We start from the raw sequence: 21,655 nt of genomic DNA, 5'->3' as shown, positions 1-21,655 counted from the left end.
TTTGTGTCCTGCCAAAATTCAATGTTGAAGTCCAATCCCCAGTGTGATGATATTAGGAGGTGGGGCCTTTGAGGGGTAATTAGATCATGAAGGTGGAACTCTCATGAATGGGATCGGTGCCTGGGGTGTTATATGTGTGTGTGTGTGTGTGTGTGTGTGTGTGTGTGCGTGCGCGCGCGCACGCGCACATGTTTTCATTCACAGTTCTTGGCTTATAACTCCCATAGCCCTTGTTACAGTCTTGTTATAATGTCGGGCGTGCTAGGCCTCAGAAGCTAGCTTCAGCAAACAGAATCTCTCTGATCTTCTCCCACCCTCCTTTCACCTGCCCCAAGGCAGAACTCTAATCTTTCTTCACCTTTCTGATTGTGAGTCTTAAGACCCTCTCCAGAAAGAGTCTTGCCTCTTATGAGACTTGGGAAAGGAATGCTGACATAATGATGTTTCCATAAAATCCCGAGAAGACTGGGTTTGAAGAGCCTCCCAATAGCTGAACACATGGAGGTTCCCGGAGGGTGGTGCACCCAGGGAGATCAGAGAAGCTCCATTCCCCTTGTCACTTACCTCTCCTTACACATCTCTTCATTCGTGTCTTCTGCAGTGTCCTTTATAATAAACCAATACACATAAGTGTTTCCCTGAGTTCTGTGAGCCGCTCTAGCAAATTAATCAAGCTCAAAGAGGGGGTCATGGGAATCCCAAGTTGAAGTTAGTTAGTCAGAAGTTCTGGAGGCCTGGACTTTTGACTAGTGTCTGGGGTGAGGGGCAGTCTTGGAGACCTGTGAGATCTGAAGCTATTTTTGAGAGGATAGCACCAGAATAGAATTGAAGTAGAGAACAACCAGCGGTGTCAGCTGCTTGGTGTGTTGGGGGGAAATCCCCACACATTTGGTGGTAGAAATCTTCTATATTGATTGTTGTGTTGGTATGACAGCAGAGAAACAAAAACAGTTTGAATTTTTTTGAAACAGTACCCTTATAAGAAGAGACAGGAGAGCTTTCTGTCTCTCTGCTCTCTGCCACTTGAGGACACAGCAAGAAGAGGGCCATCACCAGACATTGAACCTGCCAACACCTTGATCCTGGACTTCCCAGCCTCTGGAACTGTGAGCAATAAATTTCTGTGGCTTAAGCCACCTAGTCTATAGCACTTGTTATAGTAACTCAAAACTGACTAAGACAATAACCTACCATAGATTTACCTCCATTCATTTATATGAATTTTCTTGACCCTATTAATACTTATATGAATTAATATGTGATTAATAATTAATACTTGAATATGTAAGAGAAACCAAAATCCCAGTGTACAGAAGACAGGCAGTAACATTTTACGTTTTAAAAATCAGTCGCCATGGCTTAACAGAGCCATGCCTATTTTTCAAAGAACTTCTGTGGGGTGTCCCTTTACAGAGGATTAGTATGTGTGTAGGGAAAGAATACAGGAAATACTTCCCAGGTGAGCAATTGCGTTTGCCATAGTTTCCACGATACTGCCCATTTCACTGCAATCACCATTCGAAATTTGTGCCCCAAGCAAATGTTGGACTAGTCAACATTCTTGCTTTAGACATTTCAAGTTCACTTTGGAATTTCTCATTTCTGAAAGTGAATCATTCCAAAATAAAAGGCCTTATAAATCCTCGCACATTGTCCATACATAGCACTTCAAGGTATGATTTTTGTATAAGTCACAGATTCATAGAATCTTAGAGATGAAAGGGGCATTAGAGGTAACTCAGTCTAACTGCATGACTTCCCCTATTGGTTTTCTTTTGTTTTGTTCTCGCATTGGCTTTATACCTTACAGTAGTAATACAAATTTTTTCCTCATGCCAAAACGAACCTACTCAGGAAGGAAGATGCAACTAAAAATGTGGCAGCCCTAAATCTCAGACATAAACACAGGACATCCCCTCCAGATAGGAACAGACCCAAAATGCCCTCAAATTGCCCTTTGACCCACAGTAAATGTCATTCACGTACCTGCTTTTAATTTGGGTTTCCAGATTAGCAAGAGAAAATTCACTGTTCTGAAATATAGAATTCAACTGTACAAGACAAAAAAAAATCAGTTTCATTATTCTTCTCCTCTAGTTCAACTCAGCAAAGTCACCTGGGATGATGTGATCATTAAGCTGCACTCATTATTTCAGCTGGCTCAACATTTCCATTTGCTCCACTAAGTTTTTCAAATTACATATTACCTACTGTTATGGGCTGAATTGTGTCTTTCCAAAACTCAAATGTTGAAGCCCTAACCTGAATGTGGTTATATTCAGAGATAAGGTCTTTGAGGATGGAATTAAGGTTAAACAAGATCATAAAAGTGGAGCCCTACTCCAATAGGACCAGTGTCCTTATAAGAAGAAAAAGAAAGACCAGGGATGCGTGTGCACAGAGGAAAGACCATGTGAGGACACAGGTGAGAAGATGGCCATCTGCAAACCAAGGAGACAGGCTTCACCAGAAACCAACTCTGCCAGCACCTTAATCTTAGGCTTCCAGATTCCAGAACTATGAGAAAATAAATGTCTGTTGTTTAAGCCACCCAGTCTGTGGTATCTTGTTATGGTAGTCTGAGCAGACTAATGCACCCACCCGTTTTCAAGGATTTATAACCATGCCATAGACACTTGAAAATAAGTGCTGACAGGGAAAGAATGGAAACATATGATTTTTTGCTGTTGGGAGATGGTGCAAGTTGATGTCACCTATCTGGGGGGTCTTTTAGTAACAGCTATTTAAATGTGAAAGGTTCACATCTTTTCATCTACTGATTCCAATTCTAGGAATTTATCCTATAAAAATACTAAAGTGCCTCAAAATTTATTTCTAGGGAATTGTTTTCAGCATTGTTTTTTTCTTAAACTTTTTTTTTTTTAAAAAAGAAAACAAGATCTCGCCATGTTGCCCAGGCTAGTCTCGAACTCCTTGGCTCACGCAATCCTTTTGCCTCAGCCTCTCAAATCAAAGTGCTAGGATTACAGGCATGAGCCACAGTGCCCAGCCCAGCATTGTTTCTAAATAGAGAAAAAGATAGAAACAACGTAAATGTCACCAATGGATTTAAAAAAAAAAAAAAAAAAAAAAAACCTGTAATACAACCACGTAGTGAAATCCTATGCATCTGTTAAAGTATATGATTTATATTTACCAGCATGAATATGTGCAAAGATACATGGTTAAGTGCAGAGGAGGGGGAGCAAGTTGAAAAATAGCATAACTAGTACAATTACATATATTTTGTAAAAGAACACACATGCATCAACATTATAATATGCACAGAAAAAAAATCTGAAAGAATGTACCTTAAACTGTTAAGAGGAGTTAATGCACAGAGCAGTATTAGAGAGGACATTTACTTTCTGGGTTTTCGATGTCAATGTCTGATTTTGTTACAGAGAGTATGTATTAGTCATATCAAGAAAAAATTAAGGATAAGTAAAACATTCACTGTGTTCAAAAGAGAAAAAAATAAAATTCAGAAAACAATAATACTTAAATACCATTGTATTTAAGTATACATTTTGTTATCACTGCTCTCCCACTTTCCCCAAATAGGAAAATTTGGCAAAGACTCAGAATTTGTGTCACTAAAGGGAAATGTACAGATCTCAACAAATGAAAATAATAACATTCCATAAAAGCTTTTAGCATTGGTACTATGAAAGAGAGATTGCATATATTCTCATGATGTTGCTTACAGAATAGACAGATTTGCAGCAAAAAAAAAAAAAAAATCAAACTTCTTAGCTGTGAAATTTATTATTGGTAGAAAAAAGTAAAGCCTAGTTTTAATATACTCTGTCATATATATACATGTATATATTGACATATTTATATATACCATAAATATGCAAAAGATTATTTTACCCAATTTTCTGTAAATTCGTTTATAACACTGGTAATAGGGATCCTTGGCTCTTCAACAAAGACAGAGAAGCTCATTTCAACATTGTAGAAGGAAACTGTAATTAAAAATAAGGAGGTTAATTTTATTCATTTAGTTCAAGAAATTTGACTTCTGTAAATTTGGTGAAAAGTGTTCTCTGTTTTAAAGTAAACCAAATAATAATGTCTACTGCCTAAACTTAGCTTAATTTAACTCCAAGGTCAAGAACCAACACTTTGACTCCATATCAAAAAGCAGAACTGGGATGTTACCATCCCAGTTTTGCTTTAATTATTTGGACACTTCCTTGATTTCTAGTTGACAGACACTCCACAAATCCCACCAATTCTCCACTCTCATTGACCAACAGACTTTCAGTCCACTCAACGGCCAAGCTGAATATTATCTCAGAAGATCACTTTCCCTGAGAAAATAACTGTTGTTTTTTTTCTTCCTGTGCCTTGTTTTCTGCTTTAGATTTTTCTCTCCTTTTTTCCCTCTCGCTCTTGTGTATCCTATCAAATTTCTATTGTAGAATGTTAAAAGTTGCAGGAACAGGCCGGGCGCGGTGGCTCACGCCTGTAATCCCAGCACTTTGGGAGGCCGAGGAGGGCGGATCATAAGATCAGGAGATCGAGACCATCCTGGCTAACACTGTGAAACCCCATCTCTACTAAAAATACAAAAAATTAGCTGGGTATGGTGGTGGGTGCCTGTAGTCCCAGCTACTCGGGAGGCTGAGGCAGGAGAATGGGGTGAGCTCCGGAGATGGCGCTTGTAGTGAGCCAAGAAGGTGCCACTGCGCTCCAGCCTGCGCGACAGAGTGAGACTCTGTCTCGAAAAAAAAAAAAAAAAGTTGCAGAAGCATTCAAAATTTGAACAATATGGAAGCCAAGTATTCCCTGGCCTTGGACAAGCACTCCTAGCCAGCTGCAGGTAGGGATTGGAGAAGGCTGAGACCTGCATAAAAGGAATCCAAAAGGTAAGATAGGATATCTTCTGGTGTTTTTTCTGGTGTTTTCCGGTGGGTGGTCAGCATGCTCAGACCTAAGGCCATATGATCCTCTTACTGGGAAGGGGTGATGTTCCTAGTCCGTATGCACACTGGCAGAATCAGAGTCAGACCGTCAAGAACAAAACAGGTGGAAAGTAGGCTTAGAAATTGTCATGCTGAGTGAAAAGATACATTTACATTACATGCCAATAAAGCAGAGACAAAAAAGATGGCGAGAGAATTTTGTATTTGGACAAGGTACTCACTGTACCCATTGTCTGAAGGAGATAAAAAACACCTGCACCCTTCTTCATTCTTTTCTGCCTTCCAAGAATGGGCCACTTTGGAAAACACATGACCCATAGTGCACGAATTCTGTTGGGGCTACACCACATGCATTATGGAGTAGTACCTGTGAACTTGGTGGCAATAGGCGAAGGTGATGCTTCCATAGATAGAAAGGAAGGTGTGGAGTCCAGCCAAGTTGTCTCAAAAAAGGACGATATTGGTGAAGACACAGTTGCTGTAGAAGGATGTGTCACCCCAGTGGATATTAGTGGAAATGAGGCTCCAGGAACAGTGGTTTTAGTAGTCATTATATTTAGAAGGGAGTCCAGTGTGGGCTTAGGAATAATTAAGGTAGAGGGTGATGATGCTGCTGGAATTCTGCTCCATGAAGATGTTATTGTAGAGCTAGGCAGAGGCATGGAACCAACAGATAGAGTGTGGTCAGTTGTAGAACGTGACATAGTCTTTCTGCTAAAGGATGAAGGATGAGGCACAGTCCTGGGGTTGGCAGTTACTGTGGTTCCGGAGGATGCCTCAGGGTGTGTGGAAATGTACACAATGTCATCTGTGACTTTTATAGACATAGGGAGAGAAGTTGGGAAGCCAGTAGTGATACCACCCAGTGTAGGTGTAGGAATGGTTTGGGTGAGTATGGTGCTCATAGTAGCAGAGGGTAGTGTTGTCAAGTTAGTGAATGGGTGCACTGATATCATGTCAGATGTCAGAAATGTTGATTTTGACTCCTCTACTGTAGAGGAAGTCATAACATGAGGGGCATTAGATACAGTTGCCAGAGGGGAGCCAGAAGGGAGACTAGATAAGAGCCTTGTCAGAATGGGTGAAGTAGCAGCCTTTGAAATTACAGATCCTGAAATGGCACCAGAAAGAATTGATGGGAGTGTGGTCCCAGGAGTTACAGATGTGGTTATTTTCTCAAATGTGTGCTTAACGTCAGCCAATGTGGGAGTGATAGCTCTTAAGGGTGTTGATAATGAAGGGTTCTCAGAAAGCCTATAGGTAGGAAGAATTCCTGACATAGGAATTGATGATATTGCCATGACATCTTTAGATACTAGACCAGTCTGAGAGGCTGTGAATGTTGACAAAGGCCCAGGAACAAGGTGTAGAGTCTCTGTTTCCATCCCATTGGATGTAGGTACATGAATAGTGGTGGAAATTGGAAACTGAGAACCTTCAGCTGTGGGTATGCTCCAGGAAGTCATAAGCAGAGGTTGGGTATTACTAGATGTGATTCTTGTTCCCAGAACTGGAAATTCAACCATTTGGGATGTGGGAGGAGGAGAGGTCTCTGGAGTAGAGAACTCAGCTTCACTACTATGAGGTGAATAAAGAAATGATGCCAAAGAGGGTGGAGTTGCACTGGATGGGGTCCACGGAGTGTATGAAACAGGGGTATTCAAAGATGTGGCATGATTTGTTAAGGAAGTCTTTTCTAACAAGGAAGTCATCTTTCTAGTATTAGAAGAAAGGTAAGTGGTGGTTGTTTTAACATTTTTTGTGGCTCCAGAAGTATTCTTAAAGCTAGTCAGAGATGGGGAAACCTGAATATTGAAGGAAGTATGGAGACTATCTGCATGAGTAGGTGAAAGCATATTTTCAGGAGCAGTGGTTCTGGAATATGTATTTGTGTGAGCTACACCCATACCACTGTTCACAGTAGATAGGGACCTCTTAGTAATTCCAGACAATATGCCCAAAGTTGTAGCCTCATCTGCTTGTGATGACTGTTGAGTTGCTGATAGAAATGGTGAAAATGTGGTCTTTGGAATGGAGGAAATAGCTCCAGTGTTCTTAGAACTGAGTAGAGAAAAGGCAGTGGTACCTACAAATGGAGTCACTATCCCAGCCATAATAGTGGTGGGAACGGTTTTTACAAAGGGGAAAGTTGGCTCTGTTGGAGAGAGAAAGGTTGTAGGTGTGATCCTGGAAGGTACCTCTATCATTTCTGTAGTGAAAGCAGAGGAAACCATTTTGCTTTTTGAAGTAGGCCCAGCATATGTCACAGGTGTGACATCCAATGTAGATGTTTGCATGGTCATAGTAATCCTGGGGGTAACCAAAGACAATAAAGTAGAGAATAACCCAACTGTTGTGGAAGTGTCGGAAGAGACTGTTGCAGGTGTGAAAGCAGAGTTATTAGCTGACATTGAGGACATCTCAGACATAGGCCCAGAAGTGGCTGTACAGGGACTTTCCAAACAACCTGGATGCATTGTTTTAGAAGATTTAGTGATCAGTATTGGGGGAGTGTCAGAAACCTTTTTGGAGGTGAAGGCAGTTACACTAACTGGCAATGAGGACATCTGGTAAATAGGAGTGAAGGTTGCCATAGAGGATTCTCTAAGAAGCATTGTAGGTACATTTGGAACGGAAAAGGCTGTAGTGATCCTGTTGGAGAGAACTGTAAAACTGTCATTATATAGTCCAGCTGTGGAAAGAGACAAGGACTCAGGGAAAGTCTGTGTGCTTTCAGAAATGAAAGAGGCAACTGAAGTCACCTCAGGTTGTGTCCTAAGTGAATGCAAGTGTGAAAAAGTTGTGTTGATGTCCATAGGATTTGATATTCTGGCTGAGCTGGAAGTTGTGGTATTTACAAATGAAGTATCCTGGCCATATGAGACAGAGTGAGTCACATAGGTGGAGTTTACTATCATTTCCACGGTCCTGGGAGTATATGCTGGAAAAACACTAGTGCTTTCCTTTTCAGGAGACAAAAAAGTGGTGATTGTCAGAGCTTGTGAGGGGAGAGCTGTTTTCCCAAGACTGGTAGACATTTCTGGAATGTGAACGTCTACTGTGTTACTTGAGGTCAAGGTAGGTGTAATCTGTGTACTTCCAGAAGTGGGAGATGAAGCCGAATTTCCATCAGAGGGAGTCCCAAGTGGAATCTCTGAAGGCAAATGTGTTTGGTGACTGGAAATTATTGTGGTCTCAGGAAATCCTGTATCTGTCATTTCCAAAAACGGAGTACCCCGGGAGTATGAAATAAAAAAATTCTTTGATGGGGACATTTCTGTCACCTCCGTAGTTCTAGGGGTTTTTCCCAGGGATATGGTCATCTGGTCTTCATCAGAAGATAAGATAGAGGTGCTAGTCACCAAGTGGGTGGACACTGGTGTGTGTACACGATGTGTGACAGGTGGAGAAATGTGACTGTTTACTGAAGTAGTAAGCTTATTGGCAGAGATGTGTGAGGGTGCGGTCTCATCAACAACAGAGGTCTCTGCGGTGCCAGTAGCCAAGTTGGCAACATTTGCACCACCACTGTAAGTATATGGGAAGCTGAGAGCATAGGTAGAAGTCTCTTCTACTAGAGATATGGGTTGAGTTGCTTCTGGTGTAGATGTAGTTGAGATCACATGAGTGGAGGACGCAGGAGGAATGTTGTCAGGGGGAGGTTTTGAGCAGACAAGAGTGTTTGTAGATGGGGTAACTGTATCAACTGAGGTGGAGAAAAGGGTGGTTTCAGCCTTAGCTGTCACAGGAGTGGAGAGTCTCAGTGAAGGAAATGGTGTTTCTGTCAGAGAAGGAACTGCCATGGATGTCTTCCTGACAGAGATTACTGTGGCCTCTGAAGTGGTATGAATCGAATCTCCGTGGGTAGGCATAATATCACTGGTTGTGGAAGCAGTCTGATCCAAAGGTGGTACCAATGCTGTGGTCATTGTAGTTGACGATAGATTTGAGACATCTGAAAGCACAGATGTAGAAAAAGCCCTGACCAGTGTAAAAGGCTCAGACATGGTAACCTCAGTCTCCTCAGACACGGTAACCTCAGTCTCCTCAGACACTACAGAGCTGCCATTAACTGGCAATGAGAACATATGAGTAACAGGCATAGGGGTTGCTGAGGAATGAGCAGCTGTAGGCTGTGGAGGTAAGATACCATCAGACAAGGACGTAGCTGTCCTGTCTGTAGGGGTTGTGGGGAAACTGGTTTCTGATATCCTTGTGGTAGAAGCACCCAGGGGTTCACCAAATATATGTGTGCTCCCAGAAGTGGGAGATCCAGCTGAAATTCCCTCAGATGTCTCTGAAGTCGAATGTGCTACATAGGTGTGGTTAAAATTAAACATTTCTGTCGTTTCATTGTATGAACTTATAGGTGTGGTTTTCACCAATTTTGTCAAAAGCCAACTTTCTCTCACCTCACTTGTTGCAGTTTTATTATCCAATGGGGTACTTAGCTTTTCTATCTCAGGAAAAGAGGAAACAGCGACAGAAGCTGTCACCATTTGTGCTGATTCATTTGTCACTTCCAGCATTGTTGAAAATGGAGAAACCTCAGCCACTGCTGCTATAGTTGATTTTCCCATAAGATAATGGGAAGTTGCTTCTTTTCTTGTCACAGTGGCATTAAATCTTTGTGTTGTTGCTGACCTTGGTACAGGGGTCGTTGTATCTTCAAATGCAATTGCACCATTTATTTCTGTTTGTGTGGTTTCAGAAGCACTTTCCTCAGTAGAAAAATTTGGTTGAATGTAAGCAAGAGTAGATATTATATCTACTGATGGAACAATAGTCTCCCTTGGTGTCAAAGGAAGTTCATTTGCAGGTTTTGCAGACATAGGGATTGTTTTTAGTGGTAAGGTGGTAAGTTTAAATTCAGGCATACTGGTTATGGATGTGGTTCCAGAAACTATGGAGAAATTAGAAAACCATGGTGATGCCAATTTGGATACAGCTGTTGTATATCTGGCGGTAGTAGCATCAGTGGTAGTGGTACCTTCGCCCTCTGGAGATGCTTTCAGTGGGGTGATATTGGTAGTTGTAGATAAAAGTTCTGTATGAGTAGCACTCTCATGAAATGCTGATGTAAAATTTTCATTAGGCACAAATGTGAGTATGGTGGTTGTGTTCATAGATGTCAGCAGGGTCTGGTCTGGCCTGGAAGTCCAAATGGTCTCATTGCTGGAGAACAGATGGGCAGCTTCATCAGTTGTGGATGTTGCACCTGACTCAGGTGCCTTGGATGTGGAAGCTGATCTAGTGGAAATCAAAGTAAGCATTTGTCCATCAGCTGTAGGTGTATTCTGGGTACAAACTCGTCCTGTGATTGTGGAGGAAAGCATAGTTTCAGCCACTGTAGGCGCAAGTGTGATTTCAGGAGTTAAGGCTGTATGTGTAGCTTCAGCATCAATAACTGTCTGTACACTCTCAGTCCCAGTAAATGAAAAGGATCTTAAGGAAGAAAGAGTCCTAGAGGAGGTCTCTTTAGACATGGAGGTAGACATGGCATCTTCCACTCTGGATAAAGACACATCCTGAAAATTTGTAGATGTCAATTCTGTTTCAGCTGTCCTTGGGGCAGGCGTGGTCTCAATAAACCTAGTTGGGAGAGTTAATGAATGGACTGTAAATGCTATGTTCATATCAGTTGTTGCCAATGGAGATGCTGTCTGGTTTCTAGGAAATACAGAATCTACTGGAGCAGCTGTGGAGATGAGCACAGACTCAGGTGGGAATACTGATGCAGTCCCAACATGAGTAGCTGCAGGTGAAGTCTTTTCCATTGTAAACCAAGGTACAGTTTCAGCAGCTATAGATTCAATGAACTCCTGGTCAGCTGTGGAGATAGGGAGTACCCCAATATTTGTGGATTTTTGTTTGAGATAAGGTGTTGTAGACATAGATGTTGACTCAATAATTGAAAATAAAGATGTTGTCTTCATAACAGCCGACTGAGATTTCATTGCTGAAGTTGTAGATGCAACTGAATTCTTGGTAAATCTGGATGTGGATAGGAAATTAGAAGGTGTAGGTGGTTGCAAGATTTTAGTAGCCATGGCTTCAGTCATTTTTGTTGTCTTTGTGCTTTCTGAAGATGGGGATTTCGTTTTTTTCATGGAATTGGTAGTAGTGCCTATGGATATACTCTGGGTAGGCAGAGAGATGGCTGATGAAGTTGATAAAACATCTACTGCAAATGTAGCTGTCTCATCTGCCGGTGTCTTTAAGATCTTTTGTGCAGTCATTGTTTCCAGAGGTGGAGATGTTGTATTGGAATATGATATGGTTGTGTAATCAGTTGCAAATATAGGTATGCTTTGAGACAACACTGCAGAGGAATGTGCAGTCTTTTGTGGTTTTACTCCAGTAATTTGGGATGGAGTGGTCATATCTATTTGTTGTGAAGCAGTTGTACTTTTTCCTTGAATTGTCATATTTTCAGGAACAACTAAAAAATCAGAAAGAAAGTGGTATTTTGGATTCAGCTTTGGAAATTAGAGACAATTCTTTAAGAAAGAGCTCTATAATTTATTTTCATCTTGTAAGAAAGTACCACAGATATAATCAAATCACTTGATCACTTGATTTTCCTTAAGACAATTTTCTACTCTCTAAGATCTCTATATGGCACTCATAACACCCTGGTTAAGTAACTGGTAGGAGGACATCCATTTTGTAGTATCTTCATAAAATATATAAACATTCCTGAAAGAGGGATGCATGCCACAGTAGTGCATTAATTAAGATGATTAGCTTTGGGAAATGATCCAATTCCTTGAAAGACACAGCTATAAGAACTCACTTAAGAAGAAACAGATAACTTGAATATTCCTATATCTATTAAAGAAATTGAATTGTGTAATTTAAAATATTCCAAAAAGAAAATTCAGCCTTAGATTCAAATGGATTAGTTTTAAATACTGGCACCATCACTTTCACACTCATTACATAACCTTGGACTAGTTGCTTAACCTCTCTGTGCTTCAATTTCCTCCTCTATAATATGAGGATTATAATAACACCTATCCTACAAAATTGTTATGAGAGTAAGTGAGTTAATGTGCATCAAACACTTAGCATAGCTTCTCATACAGAGTAAGTGCTCAAAAAACAGTTGACTTTCACTTGGTCAAACTTCTGTCACTCATTTAAACACTAGATTGAAAATGTTTTAACCTGAAACTCCCAAATTAGCATTTATTTCGTAGCACTAATGAGTTGAAAATACTCTTTTCATTGCTTTCCATTGCACAACACACTCCTGCGTTTTCTCCTACGTCTCTGTCCACTCATTTCTGGACGCATCCTATTTTACCTGACCAAGGCTTTGTCCCAGGACCTCTTCTCATTTGGCTGTATAGTTTCTCTATACCTAGGATTTCAATTTACACCTATACACAGTCAAATCTCAAAGTTATATCTCTTGACCAGATCTCTATTTTGAGCCCCACATTTATATAAACAATTGTTTACTTGATATCATTTCTTGGATATCTCATTAACACCTCAAACTCAACATGCTCCAGCTTGAACTCATTAACTTCTTCCCAAACTGGGTCCTCTTCTGGTATTCCTTCAGTGACTGGCCCTACACTATCCTACATTAAATTATGCAAGCTCCAACTCTCTCTCTCCCTCTGTCTCCTTCATTCTCTCTCTCACCTGCCATAGCCAATCCATAATCTTGTCCTATTGATTGTAGCTCCTAAATATCTCTTGGCTCCCCCCAGTTTATCTCTATCTCCATCACTTACCAACCTAACCAGTCACCATCATCTTTCACTTGGACTACTGCGGTAGCCTCCCAATTGAACTGTCTGCCACTAATCTTGGACCCCATCTAATCTGTTCAATAATACAACCAAAGTGATTTTTTTAATGCCAATATCTGATGCCCCTCCTCTCTCTCTCTGTCACACTCACACACACACACACACACACACACACACACACGCACTGAGCTCTCTTTAGTTGCTTTCTATTGCTCATAGGATAAAAAGAAAATTTTTTCTTAATAAAGCATATGAAGCGATGCATGATTTGGTCCCTCCCTATCTCTTCAGTCTCAATTTGTGCTAAGTTCTCTCTGTGTGTTTTTTTTTTTTTTTTTTAGTCTTCCTCTTTTTAGTTCTATAATACTTGGCATGCTCTTTCCCACCACAAGACCATTGTATTTGCTGTAACCTCTACTTAGAATGTTCTTCCCATCCTTCCCCATCTGATTAACTTCTGCCAGTCCTTCAGTTCTCATCTCATGCATCACCTCTTCAGGGAAGACTACCTTCCCTGACTTTCATGACTAGCTCACACCAATCTATTCTAGATTCTTATGACACCTCATACCTCTTCTTCATGTAATGTGTCATAGCTGGAGATTTATGTGATTTTTAATGTCTCTCTTCCTCGCTAGACCACGTGGACAGAGTCCTCGTCTTTTGTTGCCCACCATTGTATCTTTAGCGTCTATCCCAGTGCCTCGCACGTGGTAGATGTTTAGTATCTATTTGTAAGCTAACTGAATAACTGAATAAGGCTTGGAACAATGTGAGAGCAGTGTGAAGATTCCTATCCCCATATCTACTGGAAAGTAAGAATTGACAGGGTATGACAACAAAGAGGTTTAAGAGATAAAGAAGAGAGAGAAATCTCAGAGAAATCAAATTTTGCTTCCGGGCAACTTGGAGAATAGTGGTAATATTCATAAAAACAGAAAAATTGGGAAGGCAGCCTCACTCAGAAGAAAAACACCCAGTTCAGATGTGGGCAAGTGGAATTTAGGATAATAGTGAATATCCAGGTGAAAATGGTACATAGCAAAATTCAAGGCTGAGTCACGATCTTTCTCCAATTCAAATCACCCAAAATGAAATCATTCATGTTTAACTTAGGGAAATTAGTATTTTGAATTCATCCATCTGAGAAGCATATTACCTATGATGTAGGAATAACTGTGGTAGTAGACAATCTACTGATTTGTTTCACTGTCTTGGGCATTAAAATTACTTATAATTTGCATATCCAGAAATTTTGAGGTGTGTGTAGGATGTTCTTTAGGATTTTGTGGTCATTAGCAAGTAGAATGAGTAACAATCCTGTAACTGACCATATTAGATGAGTTGATAAAAGTACACACGTTTATAAGGGGAAAAGTCGAAGCTATACAAAAAGTACTTTTTCACTTAATTTTATGACATTTTTCCAATTATCACAGATCCACATTATGTTAGGCCTTATCAAGAAACTGGTATACTTCAGCAGCCAAACGTGTATTTCAAGCTTTATGCTTTCAAATTTGTCCATAACTTCATGTGAAAGGAGAATTGTCGGGATCTTGTTTCCAATTTTGTAGATGGGTTTACACCAGCCAACTGGCTTAGCAAACCTCTGTGAAAGTGTCACTTCTAGCACATTTGAGGAGTGTGGCATCCTACAGCCTGAAATCACTCTATGAATACACTAATTGTTGAGAGCAGAGCTCACAATTCCCTCTCCTTTACAAAACATTAATGATTTAACTGCATTCACTTTTTAGGAAAACAATAAAACACTAAATACCATAAAAGCCTAAGTTATCTTCTTTGATGCAGCATTCAAAGAGTACTATTGGAGTAATCCATAAGTAGTGGAAAACTCTTTTAGAAGACGGGAAATGGGAGTTAGACACGGTATTTTTATCAGAGAGGGGTAAGTCATAGATGTAGCAATTGTTATTAACACTTCCAGTAAGCACCTCAAGAAGGAATATAAGATTTAGAAAGATAAAAACAAATGAGTTGAGCTAAATTGCCAAGCAGGTGGCATTTTAAGTAGCAGAGACCTCAAGAAATAATGCATCTTACATTGCTCCATTTTAACCTAAAGTCTGGCTTTGTATATTTCAGCAAACCTTCCATTAAATCTTTCAGATGCAAGGTTTCTTCCAGAGGGACTGCTGTATCAAATTTTTCTTCTAAAGTCTGTATTAATAAAGACTGAAATCTTCATTCATTAAAATCCCAGAATTTTAGAGCCAGGACTTGGAGATTATATTCAATGCTTTCATTTAGAGATGAGGCTCAGAGAAGTGCAGTGTTGAGATGAGATTTTCACAGATAAAAGATTTAGAGAAGAAATTAGACAGCATGTAGCAATGCTTCAATTATCCAGCACTCATAAATGTATGCCCTCAATTTAAATGGAAACGCCCCAATCCAAGGAGAAAGAAAGAAAGAGACTCTATCGGAAGGTACCAAGGAGAAACAAAGTTAAATACTAAATGCCAAGTTCTGCAAGTGCTGAACAGTGCAAGAAACAGCAGTCACCCAAAACAGTGAAACAAACTTTAGAGGACAGCATTGCAATGCTAAACTAAAACATCAAGGTGACTTTGCTGGCCCAGGAATCAAAACTCAGTGGGGATCCCAAATTATGGACATTCTCTGATATAATATCTGTCTTGAATAATCATTCATATCCTAGATAAAGACAATTCAGTCAAACGATCAGTAGCTTTTTAGAATCAGGATCCATTGGAATTAAAGATTCCTATAAACCTCACATCTAGAAATTAATTACAATGGGTTGGCATTGAAAATGATTGAACATTCAAGATCATTTTGTATAATGTAGACTGATACTGAATATAAATTTCTTTTATAACTTAATTTGTTTATTGGTGACCTTATTGTCTTAAGCTGTACATACTTTTGTTTTTCTTAAATTCAGTAATTCAGACTTTCTGTGCACCTATCATTTCTAATGAGTGAAGTTCACTTTACTTCTGCTTCATCAATCTTTCTCTTTTCCCTATATGTGGTGGGGATTTTTTTTATCCTAAATGGCACACTTATCTCCATTGAATTTAATGCCTGTCCTTCTCGGAAAAGAAAATGTTGTAAGTGAGTAAGGTAGTTACAATGCCAGTGATATTATCTCTGTCATTTTGTTGCACCCTATCTGTCTACGCATATACACTCAAGAGCTTTTACTGCCCAAGAACTGATGTTAAAAGCAAATGCAGACTTCTCAACTGAACAAGATGGCATAGATCCACTTTTCTCTGCTCCTCCCCAAAAGGTACAACTACAAATCCTGGAAATGGTGTAAGAGACAACCAAAGAACTACAAAATGTGCTAAGAATAAAACAAACTGGTTTGGGACCCCAAGAATAAAGGAACAACATAGTGGCAGTTATCTTCTCCCCCTCACCAAACCCAACATAAAAATGTGGCCCAGGACCTATGCTTCCCAATCCCCAACTTAGCAACAGAAGTCAGTCCAAGTAGGTTCATTCCCCTTCTGGATCAAATGGGAGTCCCTCTGACAACCTCAGGCAAGTCGGATACTCCAGCAAGGGAGACGGACTGGGCACCTTGCTAACAATAAGCAACCAAGAGAAGCATTCTCCTTCCCTGTCAGGCCTGAATCTCCCCTCTCCACCAAAAAACACTGGCTGAACAGAACCCAGTCTAGGAAGACTATTTGTTTTTGCCAACCCAAGTTTCTCCTCACCCACTCAGAAAAACCAAGGCAGGCAGGCATAAGAGTAAAAAAGGAGCCAGTAATAGCAAGTGGCCTGATCCAGGAAGTCTCTTTATCCCTGCAGTACTGAGATTCTCCTCCCTCACCCAGAGACACCAAGGCAGGCAGGGGAAACAAGAAAAAGGGGATCTCCAGCAGCAGGTGGCCAAGTCTACGAAAACTAGCCCAATATTTTCCTTTCCTGTCCAGAGACTAGCGGAAGCCAAGAGGCATTGGTAGGGGGATGCCCCCACATCCATCTCCCTCTGAGAGAGAGTTGGAGGCCTGGCCTGAGGAGATGCCTTCTGCTCTCCACCCAAGAAGCACCAGCAGAGACAGGTGGAAGTCTCAGGGGTACCGGATAAATCAAGCAAGATGAAACAACATCACAAAGACTCTAAAAATTAAGTTGTATTTGGAAGTACAGCCCACAAAAATGGACCATGACCTGTGTGCTAAGCCCAACCAGAATGACTGACTGCTAAAATAAAAGATTTAAAGAAGACACAGAATCTCCTAACATAATTGACAAAATGTCCAGGATACAATTTTTTTTTAATTACCTGTCATATTTAGAAGCAACAAAATCACAACTTGAGTAAGAAAAGATAATCAACTGATGCTAAAACCTAGATGAATCAGTCACTGGAATTATCTGACAATGATATTAAAGCAATCATCATATAAATAATTCTGCAAGCAATTACAAATTCTCTTGAAATGAAAAAAAAAAAAAGAATCTCAGAAAAGAAATAAAAATTGTTAAGAAAGAATCAAGGCGATGGGTTCATAGGTGCAGCAAACCACCATGGCATACATTTACCTAGGTAACAAACCTGAAAATCCTGAACTTAAACTTTTTGAAATTATTTGGAAAAAAATAAAATGGGACCAGGCACGGTGACTCATGCCTGTAATCCCAGCACTTTGGGAGGAAAGGCGGATGGATCATGTGAGTCCAGGAGTTTCAGACCAGCCTGGCCAATATGATGAAACCCCATTTCTACTAAAAATACAAAAATTAGCCAGACATGGTGGTGGATGCCAGATACTCAGGAGGCTGAGACATGAGAATCCCTTGAACCTGGGAGACGGAGGTTCCAGTGAGCCGAGATCACACCACTGCACTCCAGCCTGGGCGACAGAACGAGACTCTGTATTGAAAAAAACAAAGAAACAAAAAAAAAAAAAAAAAAAGGAACCAAATGGAAATTATAGAATGAAAGAATACAAAGGCAAATTTTTAAGACCAGTTGGATGGACTTAATAGTACAGTAGAGATGACAGAAGATAGAACAGGTAAACATAATGATAAAATAATAGATTTCACCTGATCTAAACAATAGAGAAAATGCATTGAAAAGAAAAATGAAGATAGCCTCAATGACCTGTGGAACAATAACAAAATATCCAACATTCATATTACCATAACCTTAAAAGAGAGGAGAAAGACAATGGGGCTGAATGTATATTAAAAAAAAAAAAAAAAAAAAAAAAGGCTAAAAGCTTCCCAAATTTGACAAAAGACACAAACCTAGAGATTCCAAAAGCTAAACAAATTCCAAGAAGGATAAAAGCCAAAGAAATCTGTGGCAAGGCACATCATAATTGAACTTTTGAGAACTAAAAGACAAAAGATTTTGAAAGTAGACAGAAAGAAACAAACATTACTTATAGAAGAGCAACAACTTAAATGATAGATTTCTCATTCAGAACTAAGGAGACCAGAAGAAGCTGTCATAAAATTTTTCAAAAGCTGATAGAAAAGAATTGTTGACCATGAATTCTATATCCAGCAAAGCTATCTTACAGAAATAAAATGGAAATGAAAACATTCTCTGATGAAGGAAAATTAAGATACCTTGTCACTAGCAGACCTATCTTTAAAAGATTAGCTAAAGGAATTACTTTAAACAGAAATAATTTTTTTTAAGAATCTTGGAGAATCAGAAAGAAAAAATGAGCAAAGGAAAGACCAAAAATATGGGTATATAAAATAGATGATCCTTTTCCTCATGAGTTTTATAAATCATATTTGATGATTGAGACAAAAATTGTAACATCTGATATTTAAAACAACAAAATTTAAAAGTGGCTGGATATGGCAGCTCTTGCCTATAATCTCAGAACTTGGGGAGATCAAAGCAGAAGGATTGCTTGAAGCCAGGAGTTCAAGACCAACCTGGGCAACAAAGTGAGACCCTAACTCTACCAAAAATTAAAAAACAAAATAGTCGGATGTGGTGGTGCACACCTATAGTCCCAGCTACTTGGGAAACTGAGACAGGAGGATTGCTTGAGCCCAGGAGTTTGAGGTTGCAGTGAGCTGTGATCATGCCACTGCACTCCACTTCTCTCCAGTCTGGATGACAGAGTGAGATCCCTTCTCAAAAAAAATCTGAACAGTGAGGAAGGTCAAAGGACCAAAATGGAAGTGAGGTTTCCATACTTCACTCAAACTGGTAAAATGTTGACAACAGTAGGCTACGGTAGGTCACATTTTCATATTGTAATACCAAGACCAACCACTAGGAAAACCATACAAAGAAAAACTCAAAACCCCATAAATAAATCAAGTATGCTCGAGTAACCCATAGGTTGCTGTTTACAAAAGAATATACTTCGAATATCATCTTATAGGTAGGTTGAAAGTAGAAGAATGGAAAAATTATACCACGCAAGCAGTAAGTTTAAGGAAAGTAAAAATGGCTATAATAATATTCACTAGAGTACAGAGCAAGGAAAATTACTGGACTCAAGAAAAGACACTACATAATACTAAATGCATTGCTCCACCAGGAAGACATGGTGATCCTAAATGCATACATATCAAACAACAGAGTCTCAAAATACATGAAGCAAAACTGATGGAGCTGAAAGGAAAAATGGTAAATCCATAATTATAGTTAGGAATTTTAATACTCCTGTCTCAACAAGTGATAAAGCTACTAAACAGAAAATCAGCAAGTATATAGAAGTTCTGAACAACACAATCAACAGACTTTAGTTGACATAGAGCACTCCAGTCAACAGTGGCAGAATATATATATTTTTGAAGCACTCATGAAATATTCACCAACATAGACCATATACAGGGCCATAAAACAAACTTCATTTAAAAGAAGTAAATTTATAAGACTGCCCTCTCTGATTATTATGAAATCAGACTAGAAACCAATTACAGAAAGACCATAGAAAAGTTCTAAACAACACACTTCTGCATAACCCATGAATCAAAGAAGACATTTTAAGAAAAAAAAAAGTAAAACATTGAATTAAATAAAATTATTTTAATCAAATTAAATTTAATTTAAAAAATTTGGGAGATGCAACTAAAACAGTGCTGAGAAGGAAGATTATAGCACTAAATGCATACCTTTAAAAGGAGGAAAGATCTCAAAACAATAATCTCAGCTCCCACCTCAAGAGTCTAAAAAAAATCCCAAGATAAATCCAAAGCAGGCAGAAGAAAAAATAATCAAGACCATAAAAGAACTCAATGAAATTAAAAATAAGAAAACAATAGAGAAAAATCAATGGAACAAAGATGATTTTTTAAAGTCAATAAAATTGATAAACCTATAGCAAGACTGATAAAAGTAAAAAGAGAAAAGCACAAGTCAGTCACCAATATCATAAATGAAACAGAGAATATCACTACTTATTCTGCAGCAATTAAAAAGATAATAAGAGAGTATTATGAATAACTTTATGTTCACAAATTCAACAAGTTAGAAGAAATAGACAACTCCTCAAAACCCATAAATTACCAAAGCGCCATCAAGAGGAAATAGACAATATGAATAGCCCTTAGCTATTAACGAAATTGAACTAGTAATTTAAAAGCCTTCACAAAAGAATCTCCAGGCCCAGATGATTTCAATGGAGTTTACTGCCAAGGAAGAATTAACACCAATTTTATAGAATCTCTTCCAGAAAAGAGGAACAAACGCTTTCCAACACATTTTATGAGGCCAGTGTCATCCTGATACTGAAATCAGACAGAGACAGTAAAAAAAAGAAACTACAGACCAATATCTCTCCTGAAATTAAATACAAAAATCCTCAACAATATATGAGCAAACTAAATGAAACAATGTATAAAAATAATTATATACCACGACCAAGTGGGATCTATTCCAAATATGCAAAGCTGGCTAAACCTTTGAAAATCTATCAACATAACCCACAATATCAACAAGATAAAGAAGAAAAATCATATCAACTGATCCAAAAAAAGGCATTTGACAAAAACTCATATCCCTTCACAATACAATCTCTGGGCAAGTTAAGAATAGAGGGGATTTTTAGCAACATGGTAAAGGGCATCATCAAGAAACCTACAGCTAACATCAACTGTAATGGTGAAAGATTGAATGTTTTCCAGCTAAGATCAGGAACAAGGCGAGGATGTCCACTCTCACCAGTATGATTCAACGTGGTACTGGAAGTTAGAGGCACTCCAACAAGGCAAAAAAAAAAAAAAAAAAAAAAAATTTTGAAGACATTGCAGATTATGCAGTAGTCCAGATACAAAATCTCAAGGAATCTTCAAGAAAAAAAATTTATCAGAACTCATAAATGAGTTCAGAATACAAAATCAACACACAAAAAGCAATCACATTTCTATGTCCTAAAAATGAACACGCAGAAACTGAAATCAAAAGCACAATGCTATTTCACAATTGCTCCAATGAAAATGAAATACTTAGGTATACACTTAAAGCATGTGTATGCTGAAAATCACAAAATGCTAATGAAAGAAATCAAGGAAAACCTTAAAAAATGGAGAGGCACGCTGTGTTCACGTATTGGAAGATTCGATATAGTAAAGACGTCAGTTCTCTTCAAATTGATATACAGATATAATCCAATTCCTGTCAATATTCCATCAAGGTTATATGCAAACAGACAAGCTTAGTCTAAAATTTTTATGGAAATGCACAATCCCTGAAATAACTAAACCAAATTTTGAAAAGAAGAATAAGGTTAGAGGAATCACTCTACCCAATATTAAGGCTTGATGTAAAGTTACAGCAATCAAGATAGTGTGGTATTGGCAGAGGGATAGATATATAGATGATTGGAACAGATAGAAAACTCAGAAACAGACACATATAAATATGCTCAACTGATTTTTGACAAAGGTACAAAATCAACTCAATAAAGCAAGGATAACCTTTTCAACAAATAATACTGAAGCAATCGGACATCAATAGACCAAAAA

The 21,655-nt window shown here is 38.9% G+C and overlaps 1 protein-coding gene across 2 annotated transcripts in view; it reads right to left on the bottom strand.

Moving 5' to 3' along the window:
* The window catches only part of ADGRG4 (adhesion G protein-coupled receptor G4), a 120,928-nt gene that overhangs the window by 62,062 nt on the left and 37,211 nt on the right, over window positions 1–21,655 (bottom strand). For both annotated transcript variants that reach the window (XM_011994408.1, XM_011994409.1), the window contains 3 exons: window positions 5,302–11,376; window positions 3,877–3,971; window positions 1,987–2,051 (listed from right to left, as the gene is read on the bottom strand). In XM_011994408.1, the coding sequence (XP_011849798.1) occupies window positions 1,987–2,051; window positions 3,877–3,971; window positions 5,302–11,376 (6,235 nt within the window). The remainder of the gene's footprint in view (window positions 1–1,986; window positions 2,052–3,876; window positions 3,972–5,301; window positions 11,377–21,655) is intronic.

Source organism: Mandrillus leucophaeus, unplaced genomic scaffold (assembly GCF_000951045.1).
Source record: "Mandrillus leucophaeus isolate KB7577 unplaced genomic scaffold, Mleu.le_1.0 Scaffold456, whole genome shotgun sequence".
NCBI lineage: Eukaryota > Metazoa > Chordata > Mammalia > Primates > Cercopithecidae > Mandrillus > Mandrillus leucophaeus.
Note: the sequence above shows the minus strand (reverse complement) of the source record. Positions and strands in the feature narration are given on the sequence as shown.